Here is a 13,153-nt window from a genome sequence, read left to right on the forward strand (position 1 = left end):
TCTCTCATCTGTGTCTAGTCCATCAACAATATCATCATGTTGTTTACTTATCAAAACAAAATTATGTTATTAACAACCCCTCCAACGACCAGAAAAAAAAACAATATCATCAACAAATAAAAGAAAATTATCATCATTTTAATTCCGAAGAGAGTCATTTTCGAACACTGTTTTGATCTATTAATAGTTTTGATGGTGGGCCTTTATCTCTATATAATTCTCATACGTAAAGCAATTTGGAATCTCCTTTTCAAATCAATTTGGAGGCAACCTCTTGTTCAATTTATTAGGAGATAGATAAAGCTATTCATTGGATGCTTGATTGATAATATTTCTAGCTTGTGTACCTCTGGAATTGATCTTTGACTGATTTGATATCTCTAGTTTCGTACTCCACTATGATTGAAAGAAGACGCTTGGGTTTCGGTGGCTAGACGTGTGAGTTTTTGAATCTTGGTGGCATCTTTTGCACATGAGTTAAAAAAGCTTCACTAGTAAGATGATGAAAACCCTAAAACATTGTAAGCAGTGAGACTTCTCTAGCTTCAACAGTAATCTTGCTCCAACCACCGATTAGATCTGTAGATCCTTAGAGCATGTCTCTTTACTATATAATTTTAATCTTGTTAAATTGAATGTACAAATCTTTTTGGAATATAATAGAACCACTGACAATGCATATTGTCACTTTGCTTCATAATTGTTCTATTACTTTTTCTATTTTAGGCATCAACTGATGTAGATAGTTCAGAAATGGAACATGCTAGCCAGATTAAAGCTGAGAACGGTGACGTCGAGCCAGCAAGTGGTCTTAAAGGAAATGTTGAAGAGCTGGATTTTGCTTCATCACTACAACTAGAAGAAGGTGGTAAACTGAAGGAGTCCAAAACATTAGATACTTCTGAAGAGTCAATCATCGATGAATCTGATAGAGTTAGAAAGAGGGGCATTCCTCCACCTGGACTCGGTCAGAAGATTTACGAAATAGACCCCCTTTTGACAAACCATCGTCAACACCTTGATTACAGGTAAAAATGTTTTCATTCGTTGAGTAATTTGCCTATTTTAGAGGCAGAATTCGATGATTGGGAGATGATATTATATCGTCTATAGGCTGTTATACTTTTTCCTGTGATGATCTGGTTGATGATGTTTAGGTTTTATTATAGACTTCAATATGCTGCTGCTTACCAGTCCCTATTGTGTACATATATATGAAATCTTTCTGAACATTCTTCAGCAACTTATTTGCAAATTATCTGCCATGACGTAGGATCTGTGGATTCATCTTTGAGGGTAATATGGCCCTGTTATGCATCTTGTCAAAACTTTAATTTCTTCCATTGCCTAGATTGGCATCTATACAAGTGAACAAATCAGCCCAATGATTCCTTGTATTTTCCCATAGGCAGACCCCATAAGATGAGCACTCACTGGTTGAAACACCACAGAGTTGACCAACCATACTTTTGCTAATCACTACTCCCACATTCCTTCTTGTTGAGACTTGAGAAGTTTACCTCCATAGCCATTTGTATACCATTTGTATAAGAGCTTCAGTCATACTTTTTCAGGTTTCTTACTCCTAGACCACCGGCCTCCTTTCACTTCTGCACTTAGCCCACCTAAGCAGGTGGTACATTTTGGTTTCTGCATTTCTTTCCCATAGGAATGCCTTCTGAGCTTTGTCACACGTTTAGGACTCAGGAAGGTAGTGGTGTACTGGTGTTGTTGGAAGAAGACTATCTAGGACTCAATTAATAAATACTAGTCTGCCACGCATTGAAAGATAGTGCCTCTTCCAGTTTGACAGTCTCCTCTCCACCTTCTCTAACTCCATTCCCCTGCCGTGTCTTTATATTTGGCCTTGAGAGAACTCCCTGGTAAATGGCGGGTAGTTCCCCAATTCTGCATTTGATCAGGTCAGCCGGTGAGTGTATGCTGTGAACTTTATTGACTGGGAAGAGGAAATTTTAGTTCATTGTTGATCCTTAGGCCAGGAACTGCCTCAAAGGCATCACGAATGACTCTTAGGTGCATTGGTTGCCTCTCCTCAGCATCACAGAGCATGACAGTATTATCAGCATAAATATGGGGGTAATGGAGACAATTTGAAGGTTTACTGGCTCCCCATTAAATCCCTTAATCCATCCCGTCTACAGCCACTTTCAGCATATTTCTAAGTGCCTTAATCTTTTGGCCATGGACAAAACGGGAGATAGGTGACCACCACTTGCGTGAACAAAGAGGGAGATGATCGCCTTGTCCAAGTCTCCTTGGGAGGGGAAGAAGCCTTCCAGGGAACCATTGACCAGTTAAGATGCACAATTTGGTCCATCTAACCCATTTTTTATGCTTGGTTTAGGCATTACCGGCCACTGTTTTTTTTTATACCCATTATAAAGAATTGTTTGAAACAGAAGTTTTTTTTTTCCAATCTGAATGCTCTTAGTATTTTCTGTTTTGTTATTGTCATCGATGTTTGTTTTCAATTGCCGTGGTCCTATGTTGGGTTTTGTTTTTTCTTCTGCCTATGTTTGATTATTTGCTTTGTACATTCTTCGTTTTTGTCTCCCAAGTTTAATTCTTAAAGGACGCAATAGGTCCATAGCACAGCAACATGCTAGTTTAATTTCTAGTAGCAGTCTACCATGCTCTGTATTGGTTGGATTGTTCGTCAGCAGTTCTGTTTTATTCTTCAACTTTCCAATTTTACTAACTCTGAAAGCTGATTGCTCACATGTACTTCCAGAATTTTTGTTCTTTCTCTATGAATTGTTCTCTTTGTTGGATGTTCTTGCTCTCGAGACATTACTTGCCTTTGGTTATGTAATTATGGTTTTGCTCTTGGTGTATCTATATGCCTCAGCATTTATCTGCTTCATTCTGCCCCAAGTGGCAGTGCTATCTTTCTCTGCAGTTCCTGCGCCTGGACATGTCCATCTAAAATCTAAAGAGTGTTTTTCTATGCTATCCATTTTTAGGTTTTCAGAGTACAAGAAAATGAGGGAGGCAATTGACAAATATGAGGGTGGTTTGGAAGCTTTTTCTCGTGGTTACGAAAAAATGGGTTTCACTCGTAGGTAATAACTGCTTTCTATCTTATTTAATTTTCTTTCTGAAGGTATTCGAGACCGGCCTTGTGCATAACCTTGTCAATTTCATGCCATAATGTTATTCGTTGACGCCCACTTGGTACTTCTTTGACCCACACTCAAACCTATAGAGGAGTGAAATGGTGATATAGGTTGTAATATCGGCAGAAAAAAGAAAGAGAAACAGATTACATTTTGTATTTCGAGACATGTATATAGCAGCGGTTAATTCTTGACATGCTCAGCCCTTTACTAAAAATAGCTATCATCTAGTTTCTAGCAATCTAGGCATGGTATATATTGGAATTTGAAGTATTTGTCTCAGACAGCAGAAGTGATTCCCTGAAAGTGACCTTCCGAAGCTAATGTTTACGAAAAGGAACCATCTGGAGCTAGTGTTACACCTAATTGTTGGAAGAGAATCTATGTACTTATCCCTTTATTGTAGATCTTTTTACTTTCTGTTTTTCTTTTCCTTGGAGTAAGTTATATCAGATCTGTAAGCCTGACCTTACTGTAGATGCTCCTTCTTTCCCTTTCTAAGTTTGCTCTACTGAGAGGGGCTGAAGTACCAGTCACTGATTGCCTGTGAACTTTGTTGCCAGTGCTACAGGTATCACTTATCGGGAGTGGGCTCCTGGTGCCAAGGTCAGTGTTTCCTTTCTTGTTTTGTTTTAGATTCTCTATGATAAAAAGGACCACAAAATTGATAACCACTTCTTTTTAAAGTAAAAGGTGAGAGAAACTAAGAGAAAGTAGAAAGGAGAACATTTATGTTTTAATTCTGAAGAAAGATGTTTAAGGACTTCTGACCTAAAGATGTTTCTTTTCTGATAGTTTAGAATATTGTAATTGCTCTACAGTTTCTGTCATTTGCACAGATTATGGTCTTCACCCTGGATGGACTTCTGACCTAAAAACGAGGATAAAATTCCTTTGGCTTAACTTATTAAAGTTAGGCTTTGTTACTTGATAGCATTGCTCACTAGCTCTGCAAGCTTGATCTAGGCTTCGACTTGGTGAGTCATTGATCTAGTCTGTAAGACTTATTCTGGTCCAATTTGATGGTCACTTTGAGGATGGAGTGAGAATGGACATGTATTGAGTCATCTATTCAGTATAAAGGTCAAGAACTGAGAAACTATTTTAAAATACTCCAGGTTGCAAACTTCTGTATCCCAAAATAATTTATTGAATCATCTTTCTTCTGCCACTAGCAAGTAAAAGATCTATTTTGGCATGTAAGAATTAGCTCCCAGGATTCCTAGAACTACACTAACTCAAGATCAGCCAACTAAGTACAAATTTGTCTTGAGGAACACAACCATGATATTTTGACCTGGCTTGTCTTATGCCAGTATAGGTACCTATAACAGCAAACCAAGTGTTTCTCTTTTGGTTAGGGGTGCTTTTATCATAATAAAATGTTGTTTCTTGATTTTTACTTAGTCCGATGAGTTCAGTACGCTGATTTTACATGAAGGAGCCTTCTAAAAGAAAGGAGAATCCCTTCGGCAACACATAATTGCTGGATGTATGGCAGAACATTTTTCTGCCAAAGCTGCAAATTCTGACGTTTTGTGTAAACTGATTACTAAAAAAATAAGGTTCAAATGCAGTATACGGTGAAATGAGAGATCAATAATGTGAAATAACGTGGAAAGTCATTGGTGATCTCCTTATATGCCCATCTGTTGTTATACCAACTTCTGCATTTTGTTTATGATATGATAATATCGGTTTTGTGAAAGTCTAAATTGCATGTATATCCTATCCTTTCCCTTGCAGTGGGCTGCCCTCATTGGAGATTTCAACAATTGGAACCCAAATGCTGACATCATGACTCGGGTATATCCCTCACAGTACATATCCAAGTGGTTCTGTTGCCATTTTTGCCTGAGAGCCTTGTGTTCTTTACAATCGATTGTCTTTGCTACTCATTTCACAGTTTCTAGCAAATTTCTCGTATTCTTATTTCTGTTTACCTTTTCTATTACCCCTTTGTTGATCGAGTTATATTGGCACGTGATCCGTTTTCAAATTTGCATGTTACAAGGATCTTTGTTGCACATGTAGCTAATACGAGAACCAGTAAGACTTAGTGAAAATATCTGCTAGTTGATCATTCGACTTTACAAACTTTGTAACAATATCTCCTGAAAGTATTTTTTCTCTGACAAAGTGACAGTCGATCTCAATGTGTTTAGTCCTCTCATGGAACACCGGATTTGACGCAATATGAAGGGCAACTTGGTTATCACACACTAGTTCCATCTTGCTGATTTCTCCGAACTTTAACTCCTTGACCCAAACTAACGCACACATCGCCATAGCCATGGCCCGATATTCGGCTTCGACGCTAGATCGAGCAATTACATTCTGTTTCTTGCTCTTCCACGAGACCAAGTTATCTCCCACTAGAACATAATATCCAGACGTAGAACGTCTATCAAAAGGTGATCCTGCCCAATTAGCATCTATGTACCCAACAATTTGCTCGTGGTTTCGATCCTCAAATAGTAATCATTTGCCTGGAGCTGACTTTATATACTGAAGAATGCGAACAACTGCATCCCAGTGACTATCACAGGGAGAATCCATAAATTGACTTACAACACTCACCGGAAAAGAAATGTCAGGTCTAGTCACTGTGAGGTAATTCAATTTGCCAACCAACCTCCTATATCTCGTAGGGTCTCTAAGAGGCTCCCCCTGTCCAGGCAGAAGCTTAGCAATCGGATCCATAGGAGAGTCAATAGGTCTGCAACCCATCATTCCAGTCTCCTCAAGAATGTCTAAGGCATACTTCCGCGGTGAAATAACAATACTTGAGCTAGACTGAGCGGCCTCGATACCTAGAAAATACTTCAATCTGCCTAGATCCTTAGTCTGGAAGTGCTGAAAGAGATATTGCTTCAGATTAGTAATACCATCCTGATCATTGTCAGTAATAACAATATCATCAACATAAACCACTAGATAAATACACATATTAGGAGCAGAATGCCGATAAAACACAGAGTGATCAGCCTCACTACGAGTCATGCCGAACTCTTGAATAATTGTGCTGAACTTACCAAACCAAGCTCGAGGGGACTGTTTCAAACCATATAGTGACCTGCGCAATCTGCACACACAACCATTAAGCTCCCCCTGAGCAACAAAACCAAGTGGTTGCTCCATATAAACTTATTCCTCAAGATTATCGTGGAGAAAAACATTCTTAATGTCTAACTGATAAAGAGGCCAATGACGTACAACAACCATGGACAAAAAAAGACGAACATATGCTACTTTAGCCACGGGAGAGAAAGTATCACTATAATCAAACCCAAAAATCTGAGTATATCCTTTTACAACAAGACGAGCCTTAAGCCGATCAACCTGGCCATCCGGGCCGACTTTGACTGCATAAACCCAACGACAACCAACAATAGACTTACCTGCAGGAAGAGGAACAAGTTCCCAAGTGCCACTCGCATGTAAAGCAGACATCTCGTCAATCATAGCATGTCACCATCCTGGATGAGATAGTGCCTCACCTGTAGATTTAGGAATAGAAATAATGGACAAAGAAGATATAAAAGCATAATGAGGTGACGACAGGCGATGATAACTTAAACCGGCATAGTGGGGATTAGGATTAAGTGTGGATCGTAGACCTTTGCGGAGTGCAATTGGTTGACTAAGAGGAGACAAGTCCGCAGTAGGTGCAGAATCTGATGCGGGGCGTGAATCACCTGGGCCTGATGCTGGATGTGGACGACGATGATAAGTCAAGAGTGGTGGAGCTGCAGAAGGTTGAACTGGATTATGTGGAGGAACTGGAGCTATAGGTGGTGGAGCTACAACTGGAGCTGTAGGTGGTGGAGCTACAACTGGAGCTATAGGTGGTGGAGCTGGAGTGACTGAATCTCCAAAAGATGAAACTGGTAGTACCTCAGAAATATTTAAGTGATGACCTGAACCTGTGAAGTATGATTGAGTTTCAAAGAAGGTAACATCAACGGACATAAGGTACCGCTGGAGGTCATGAGAGTAGCATCGATACCCCTTTTGTGTTCTCGAGAAACCCAGAAATATGCACTTAAGAGCACGAGGAGCTAACTTATCTGTTCCTGGAGTAAGGTTATAGACAAAACAAGTGCTTCCAAAGATACGGGGTGGAAGAGAGAACAAAGGTAAGTAAGGAAACATGACAGAGAATGGAACTTGGTTCTGGATAGGTGAAGATAGCATACGATTAATAAGATAGCAAGATGTAAGAACTACATCCCTCCAAAAACGCAACGGAGCATGAGATTGTATGAGTAGGGTACGAGCAGTTTCAATAAGATGTCTATTCTTTCTTTCAGCTACCCCATTTTGTTGAGATGTGTACGGACAAGATGTTTGATGAATAATCCCATGAGATTTCATAAACTGCTGAAATGGGAAAGACAAATACTCTCGGGCATTATCACTACGAAATGTGCGAATAGAAACCCCAAATTTATTTTGAATTTCAGCGTGGAAGGTCTGGAAAATAGAAAATAGCTCAGATCGATTTTTTATCAAAAATATCCAAGTGCACCTAGAATAATCATTTAATGAAACTAACAAAGTAGCGGAATCCCAAGGTGGAACTGACCCGACTAGGACCCCAAAGATCTGAATGGACTAAAGTAAAAGGTGACTCTGCTCGATTATCAAGACGCCGGGGGAAATGGGAGCGAGTATGCTTACCGAGCTAACATGACTCACACTCTAGAGCTGACAAGTGAGATAAACCAGATACCATTTTCTGAAGTTTTGACAAACTGGGATGTCCCAACCGTTTATGTAATAAATCTAGTGAATCTGTAATAGGATAAGTTGTAGAAGGAAGACAAGATGTGAGTCCATGTGATTTAGGTAATAAAGTCCGTTTGATTCACGCCCGGTACCAATGATCCGCCCTGTACTGCGTTCCTGTATAAAAACATGGTCATCAAGAAATAAAACAGCGCATTTAAGTGATTTGGCTAAGCGACTAACAACTATAAGATTAAAAGGACTATTGAGAACATAAAGGACTGAATCTAAAGGTAAGGAAGTAAGTGGGCTTGCTTGACCTATTGCAATTGCCATGGTTTGAGACCCATTGGCCATTGTGACTTTTGGAAGAGATTGAGAATATGAAATAGTAGTGAAAAAAGATTTGTTACCATAAATATGATCTAATGCACCTGAATCAATGACCCAAGACTCAGAGGATGAAGATTGGGAGAAACAAGTCACGCTATTACCTGTTTGAACAATAGAAGCTATCTCAGAAGATGTCTGCTTACATGCTTTGTACCGAAGGAACTCAATATAATCTGCTAAAGAAACCATCCGACTATTCAAAGCATCGGTTCACATGTCGCTACGGGATGTAGTAGTAGAGTTAACTTGAAATAGTGGAAATAAGTAACTCCGGTGAGAAAACTGAAGAAATAGCTTGAAAAACACTGTTTACAGCAGGAAAACAGAACACTATTTCTGTGCCGGAAACATTGTTCACGCCGGAATCTACTGTAGCTGACGGAAAAACTCAAAGTGGTTGGAATGAAACAAAACCAGTTAGGGTAGGATCAGAATTACCAGGCGATCCTACTGTTCAACTGAAACTTTTTCAAAATCTGGCCGGAACAGTGCTCACGCGCCGGCGCGTGGGTCCTATCTTGCCGGATTTTTTCTTTTCTTTTCCATCGTGAGGGCGCGTGGACGTGTGTTTTCCGGTGGGGTTAACTGGGGTTTGGTCGCCGAAGCCTGAGGAGTCTTGTGGTGGTGTTGGTTTTTGCACAACACCAACAGAAAGTTATTTGCTTACGGGACAACCTTCTAAATCGCCGGAAAATTGCACGGCAAAGAGGTCTTTCTTCCCGGAAGTCGCTGGAATGATGCACAACGACGGGTTTCTCACTAATGCTCTGATACCATGTGAGAAGACACGGGAGAAAATATGTTATTGATATTATATGATAAATATAATACAAGAGGTCCCTATTTATAGCTATACACTACAAAGAGATATTACTCCTCTTCCAATGTGGGACAAGACTACACTATACATATCTGTAAACTAACAGATTTCTTAAGATTTCAAAGTAATCATTTCTTGACATGTTTCTAGCAAGGCTCATATTTCGTTAGTTCCTTGATAGTAGGTCTGAAAACGCCGACACACTTTAAATTGGTATTTGGTGAGAATAGTGCTTTCTATGTCTAACTGGTCTGGTTACTTATCAAAAAAAGAAAAGAAGTCTAATTATTCTTGTAGATGTTCCATTGATATGATAAAATGAAATATTCAAGATCTGGTGTTCTTTAGATTTTTCCGAGTCTTTCAGTACTCTGCTTTACTTCTAGGAGCATGCAACAAAATTCCTTCTTTTTCAGTTCATTGCACAAAAGGGATCAACCGGATATTAGACAAGTGTACAGGTCAAAGAGGAGCTATACAAATATTATTGCTCTCTGCAGAAGACATCCTAACACCTATACAAGTTCCATCTTTTGAGTACTCCTGAAGTACTCTAAGAGAACATCATACGTTCTGTTTGGAACAAAAGAAAGTCCCACTTGTACTTGAAAAAAAAAAGGAAAAAGTTCCACTTGCTCAAGAGATCTTCTATTCTCTTCTTTCCGAATTGACAGAACCATCGCTTGAGGAATTTCTGTTCAAGCATTGTCTTTATTCCTTCTTTCATTTATTTTCCAGTTTCCCAAAAGATTCTTCAGGCATTATCCATCTACTTCCTGAATTTTTATGGATCATATTCCACAGATGTTATACAATCTTTGCACTGCTATAGTAGATGAGTCGCATCTTCACTAGCTTCCATTGTCTTTCTCTTCTCTTCTCTCCTTTGTGTTCCTCGGGGTGGGGTTTTTTTTTGGGGGGGGGGGGAGGGGTGTTATAGAGAGTTTCAGTGTTACGGTCATCTTCTGTAATTAATATGTTAACTATGAAGGATATGTAGAAGGATCATTTATTTGCATTCACTTTTATATAATATCTAATTTGTACGAGTACTGAAGAAGTATAGAGACAATGGCACAAGAGTAATCTGCATAGTACTGCTGTTTTGATCTAGGATGATGGTGGTTAACATGTTGATTGAAGCTCTTAGTATTCTTTTACCATCTTATAAAGACACGTTATGCTGTGCATGTTATAATGTTAAGCTCTATGCAGTGACGGAATGTTGCATAAAACTAATTCATGATCTATAAGCAGAACGAATTTGGTGTCTGGGAGATTTTTTTGCCAAATAATGCGGACGGCTCTCCTGCAATTCCTCATGGGTCCAGAGTGAAGGTATGTTCATTTTCCACAGTGCTCTGATTGACTTTTGGGTATTTTATCCATTGGCTGTCGATACTACTGTTTTCTACCTTTCAGTTAAAATACTTGTGTCAAAGAATGTTCAAGAATTCTTTTTAGTTATATAGGTCTATTCACTTCTAAGCCTGATAAGTGCTGGCTTGTTACTCTTTCAAGGAGATGTGTTTTAACAAAGTTTATAGTGTCTCTGTCTCCCCTCTCGCTCTCTCTTTCAGCACACAGACACCCCAACCCACCCCTTCCAAAAGGAAACAATATAAATATTCATCTATGAATGAGCTTTCAAAAGTTGTTTCCCTGATGCAATTTCTTTATTATTCAATTCAAGATCAGTAACAATGAATATCACTATTTGATTTTCTAGGTTTGATCTAATGTTCTAGGTCAGAGCATTTAATTGTAAATCATCATTTCCATAATGTATATAACATATATTTTCACTGTGCTTGTTTCATAATATAATCATAGTTTATCGTCTATGTCTGATCCTTGTGGTTCTATGCCACTATTTACTAATATTACTCTAATATACTGAAAATGTAGATACGTATGGACACTCCATCAGGTGTTAAGGATTCCATTCCTGCTTGGATCAAGTTCTCTGTACAGCCTCCTGGTGAAATTCCATACAATGGAATATACTATGATCCACCCGAAGAGGTTACACTCTTTTCTCTGTTGTTGCTAATTGCCTAGTATATGGACTTGTATTTGGTTCGTCATACAAAGGAATGTGGTAAAGACATGATTAAATAAATTAAGGTATCAATCTCGAACAACTTTAGCTTTTAGATGAGATTGTCACACACTCCCACAGAGTAGGCAGAGATCCTGGGTCGAGTCTCACCGCCACTCATTATCAGGAAAAATTTCCTCGTGCTTCGCACATGAAAAAGAATTAGACATAATTAAATAAATTAAAGATGCCCTCTATAACAGCTTAAGCTTTTAAATGCGATGGTCACACTCAATGGAATGGAAAATCTTTATTAGTTTGAACTCATATGTGAAAACCCATACTAGAAAATTCACACGTGGCTGCATTTAAGCTTGCCATTATTCTTTTGTTTGGATAGTAATTGAAATGGCAAAATGGGTTTTACTGGAAATAAATAAAGATTGCGACTAAAAAAAATTGTAGATATATGAAACGATCGGATTACTTAAGGAGTATGCTATCCACTTGTATAATGTTCTTTTTTTTTAATTATAAGTAATATGATAATTTATAAATACTTGCATTAAGCCAGTGCAACAAGTGTAGTTGCAATCGTGCAAATCCTCTATTGTGTCTAGCATTGCATCTAATCATGTGCAACGACCAGTTTGCACCAAAATACTACAGTAGATAAGGTTTTACAATCGGGCTGTACTAGATAAAAATATTAATTATTTGAATATGGAACTTTATTGAGCATCAATTATACGAGTTTTAAGAGAAGAAGGCTCTAAACCATGGATAACAGGTGCATAGGGGAAAAAAAGAAGCTCCGGAAGTCTTCATGGCTTTTTGCTAGTTTTTCCAAGCTGCCAGACTACATCATTGAGATACACTAGGATTCACAACCTGTTAATAGCAAATTTTGTCCGCGGAAAGCTTTTTTTTTTTTTGATAAGGTAACATATTTCTATATATATAAAGTAGACTACACAAAAAATGTGTAGTCCCCCATAATTACAAGGTGGGATACAAGAGAAAACTCTCCAATCCTTTGTCATCTCACAAGAATCCTAAAACATCAAAAATTGATTCATGGTCTTCTAGGTACTCTCCTTTACACCAAAAATAGAAAAGAATTAAACACTTCATTTTGATCTTCTGAATACTCCTCGACTTATCTTCAAAGCATCTTTGATTTCTTTCTTCCCATATTGTCCACCAAATGCAAGCTGGGACAATTCTCCATCTCTCTTTATGACTGGAGTGGTTTCCTTCTCTGTTCCAGCAAGCTAGAACTTCAGATATTCTTCTCGGCATTACCCACAAGATTCCCCTTAAGCTGATGAATATTCTCCATAGTTGTAAAGTGACTCTGCAGTGCAAAAAGAGATGATTGATTGTCTCTGCCTCCTCCCCACATAAGTAACATCTAGAACATAGCTGGTAACCTCTCTTGATCAAATTGTCCTGAGTTAGAACTACCTCTTTAGCCAATAGCCATGAAAAACAAGCAACTTTATAGGGGATTTTAACTTTCTAAATCAGCTTCCATGGCCAGCATCCTATCTGATTATTTGAAGTGTTGAATTCCTTGTAGGCTGCTTTAACTGAGAACTTTTGTCTCCCATTCCGTTGCCATTTCATACAGTCTTCAGAGGTAGATGTTCCTTTGAATTGCTCCAGTGTTTTGTAAAACTCTATGAATCTGTCAATCTCCCAATCATTTATTAGTCTTCTAAAGGTCAAGTTCCAACCTTGGTCTGTCCAAACCTCACCTACTGTAGCTTCTTTCTGCTGGTTCAGTGTGTAAATGTCTGAGAAAAGATGTTTCAATGATCCTTGACCTAACCAATTGTCTTCCCAGAAAGATATTTTCATACCATTTCCCACTCTGAAATTTGACTTGTTTATTAGTTTAGGCCAAAAGTTCCTGATAGACTTCCAGAGGCTGACCCCATAGGGATTTCTCCCAGGCTTTGTTGTCCATTTTCCTTCCATACCATATTTTTCTCTAACTACCTCCTTCCATAAGGATTGTTCTTCTGA

The 13,153-nt window shown here is 38.6% G+C and overlaps 1 protein-coding gene across 2 annotated transcripts in view; it reads left to right on the forward strand.

Moving 5' to 3' along the window:
- The window catches only part of LOC107827216 (1,4-alpha-glucan-branching enzyme 2-2, chloroplastic/amyloplastic), a 37,965-nt gene that overhangs the window by 3,857 nt on the left and 20,955 nt on the right, over window positions 1-13,153 (forward strand). For both annotated transcript variants that reach the window (XR_012698847.1, XM_075229918.1), the window contains exons 3-8: window positions 727-1,028; window positions 2,985-3,083; window positions 3,701-3,743; window positions 4,884-4,943; window positions 10,339-10,419; window positions 10,990-11,106. Coding sequence is in view for 1 of the 2 variants with exons in the window: in XM_075229918.1 (XP_075086019.1) it covers window positions 727-1,028; window positions 2,985-3,083; window positions 3,701-3,743; window positions 4,884-4,943; window positions 10,339-10,419; window positions 10,990-11,106 (702 nt within the window). In the remaining variant the exon portion in view is untranslated. The remainder of the gene's footprint in view (window positions 1-726; window positions 1,029-2,984; window positions 3,084-3,700; window positions 3,744-4,883; window positions 4,944-10,338; window positions 10,420-10,989; window positions 11,107-13,153) is intronic.

This window comes from Nicotiana tabacum, chromosome 2 (assembly GCF_000715075.1).
Source record: "Nicotiana tabacum cultivar K326 chromosome 2, ASM71507v2, whole genome shotgun sequence".
Classification (NCBI taxonomy): domain Eukaryota; kingdom Viridiplantae; phylum Streptophyta; class Magnoliopsida; order Solanales; family Solanaceae; genus Nicotiana; species Nicotiana tabacum.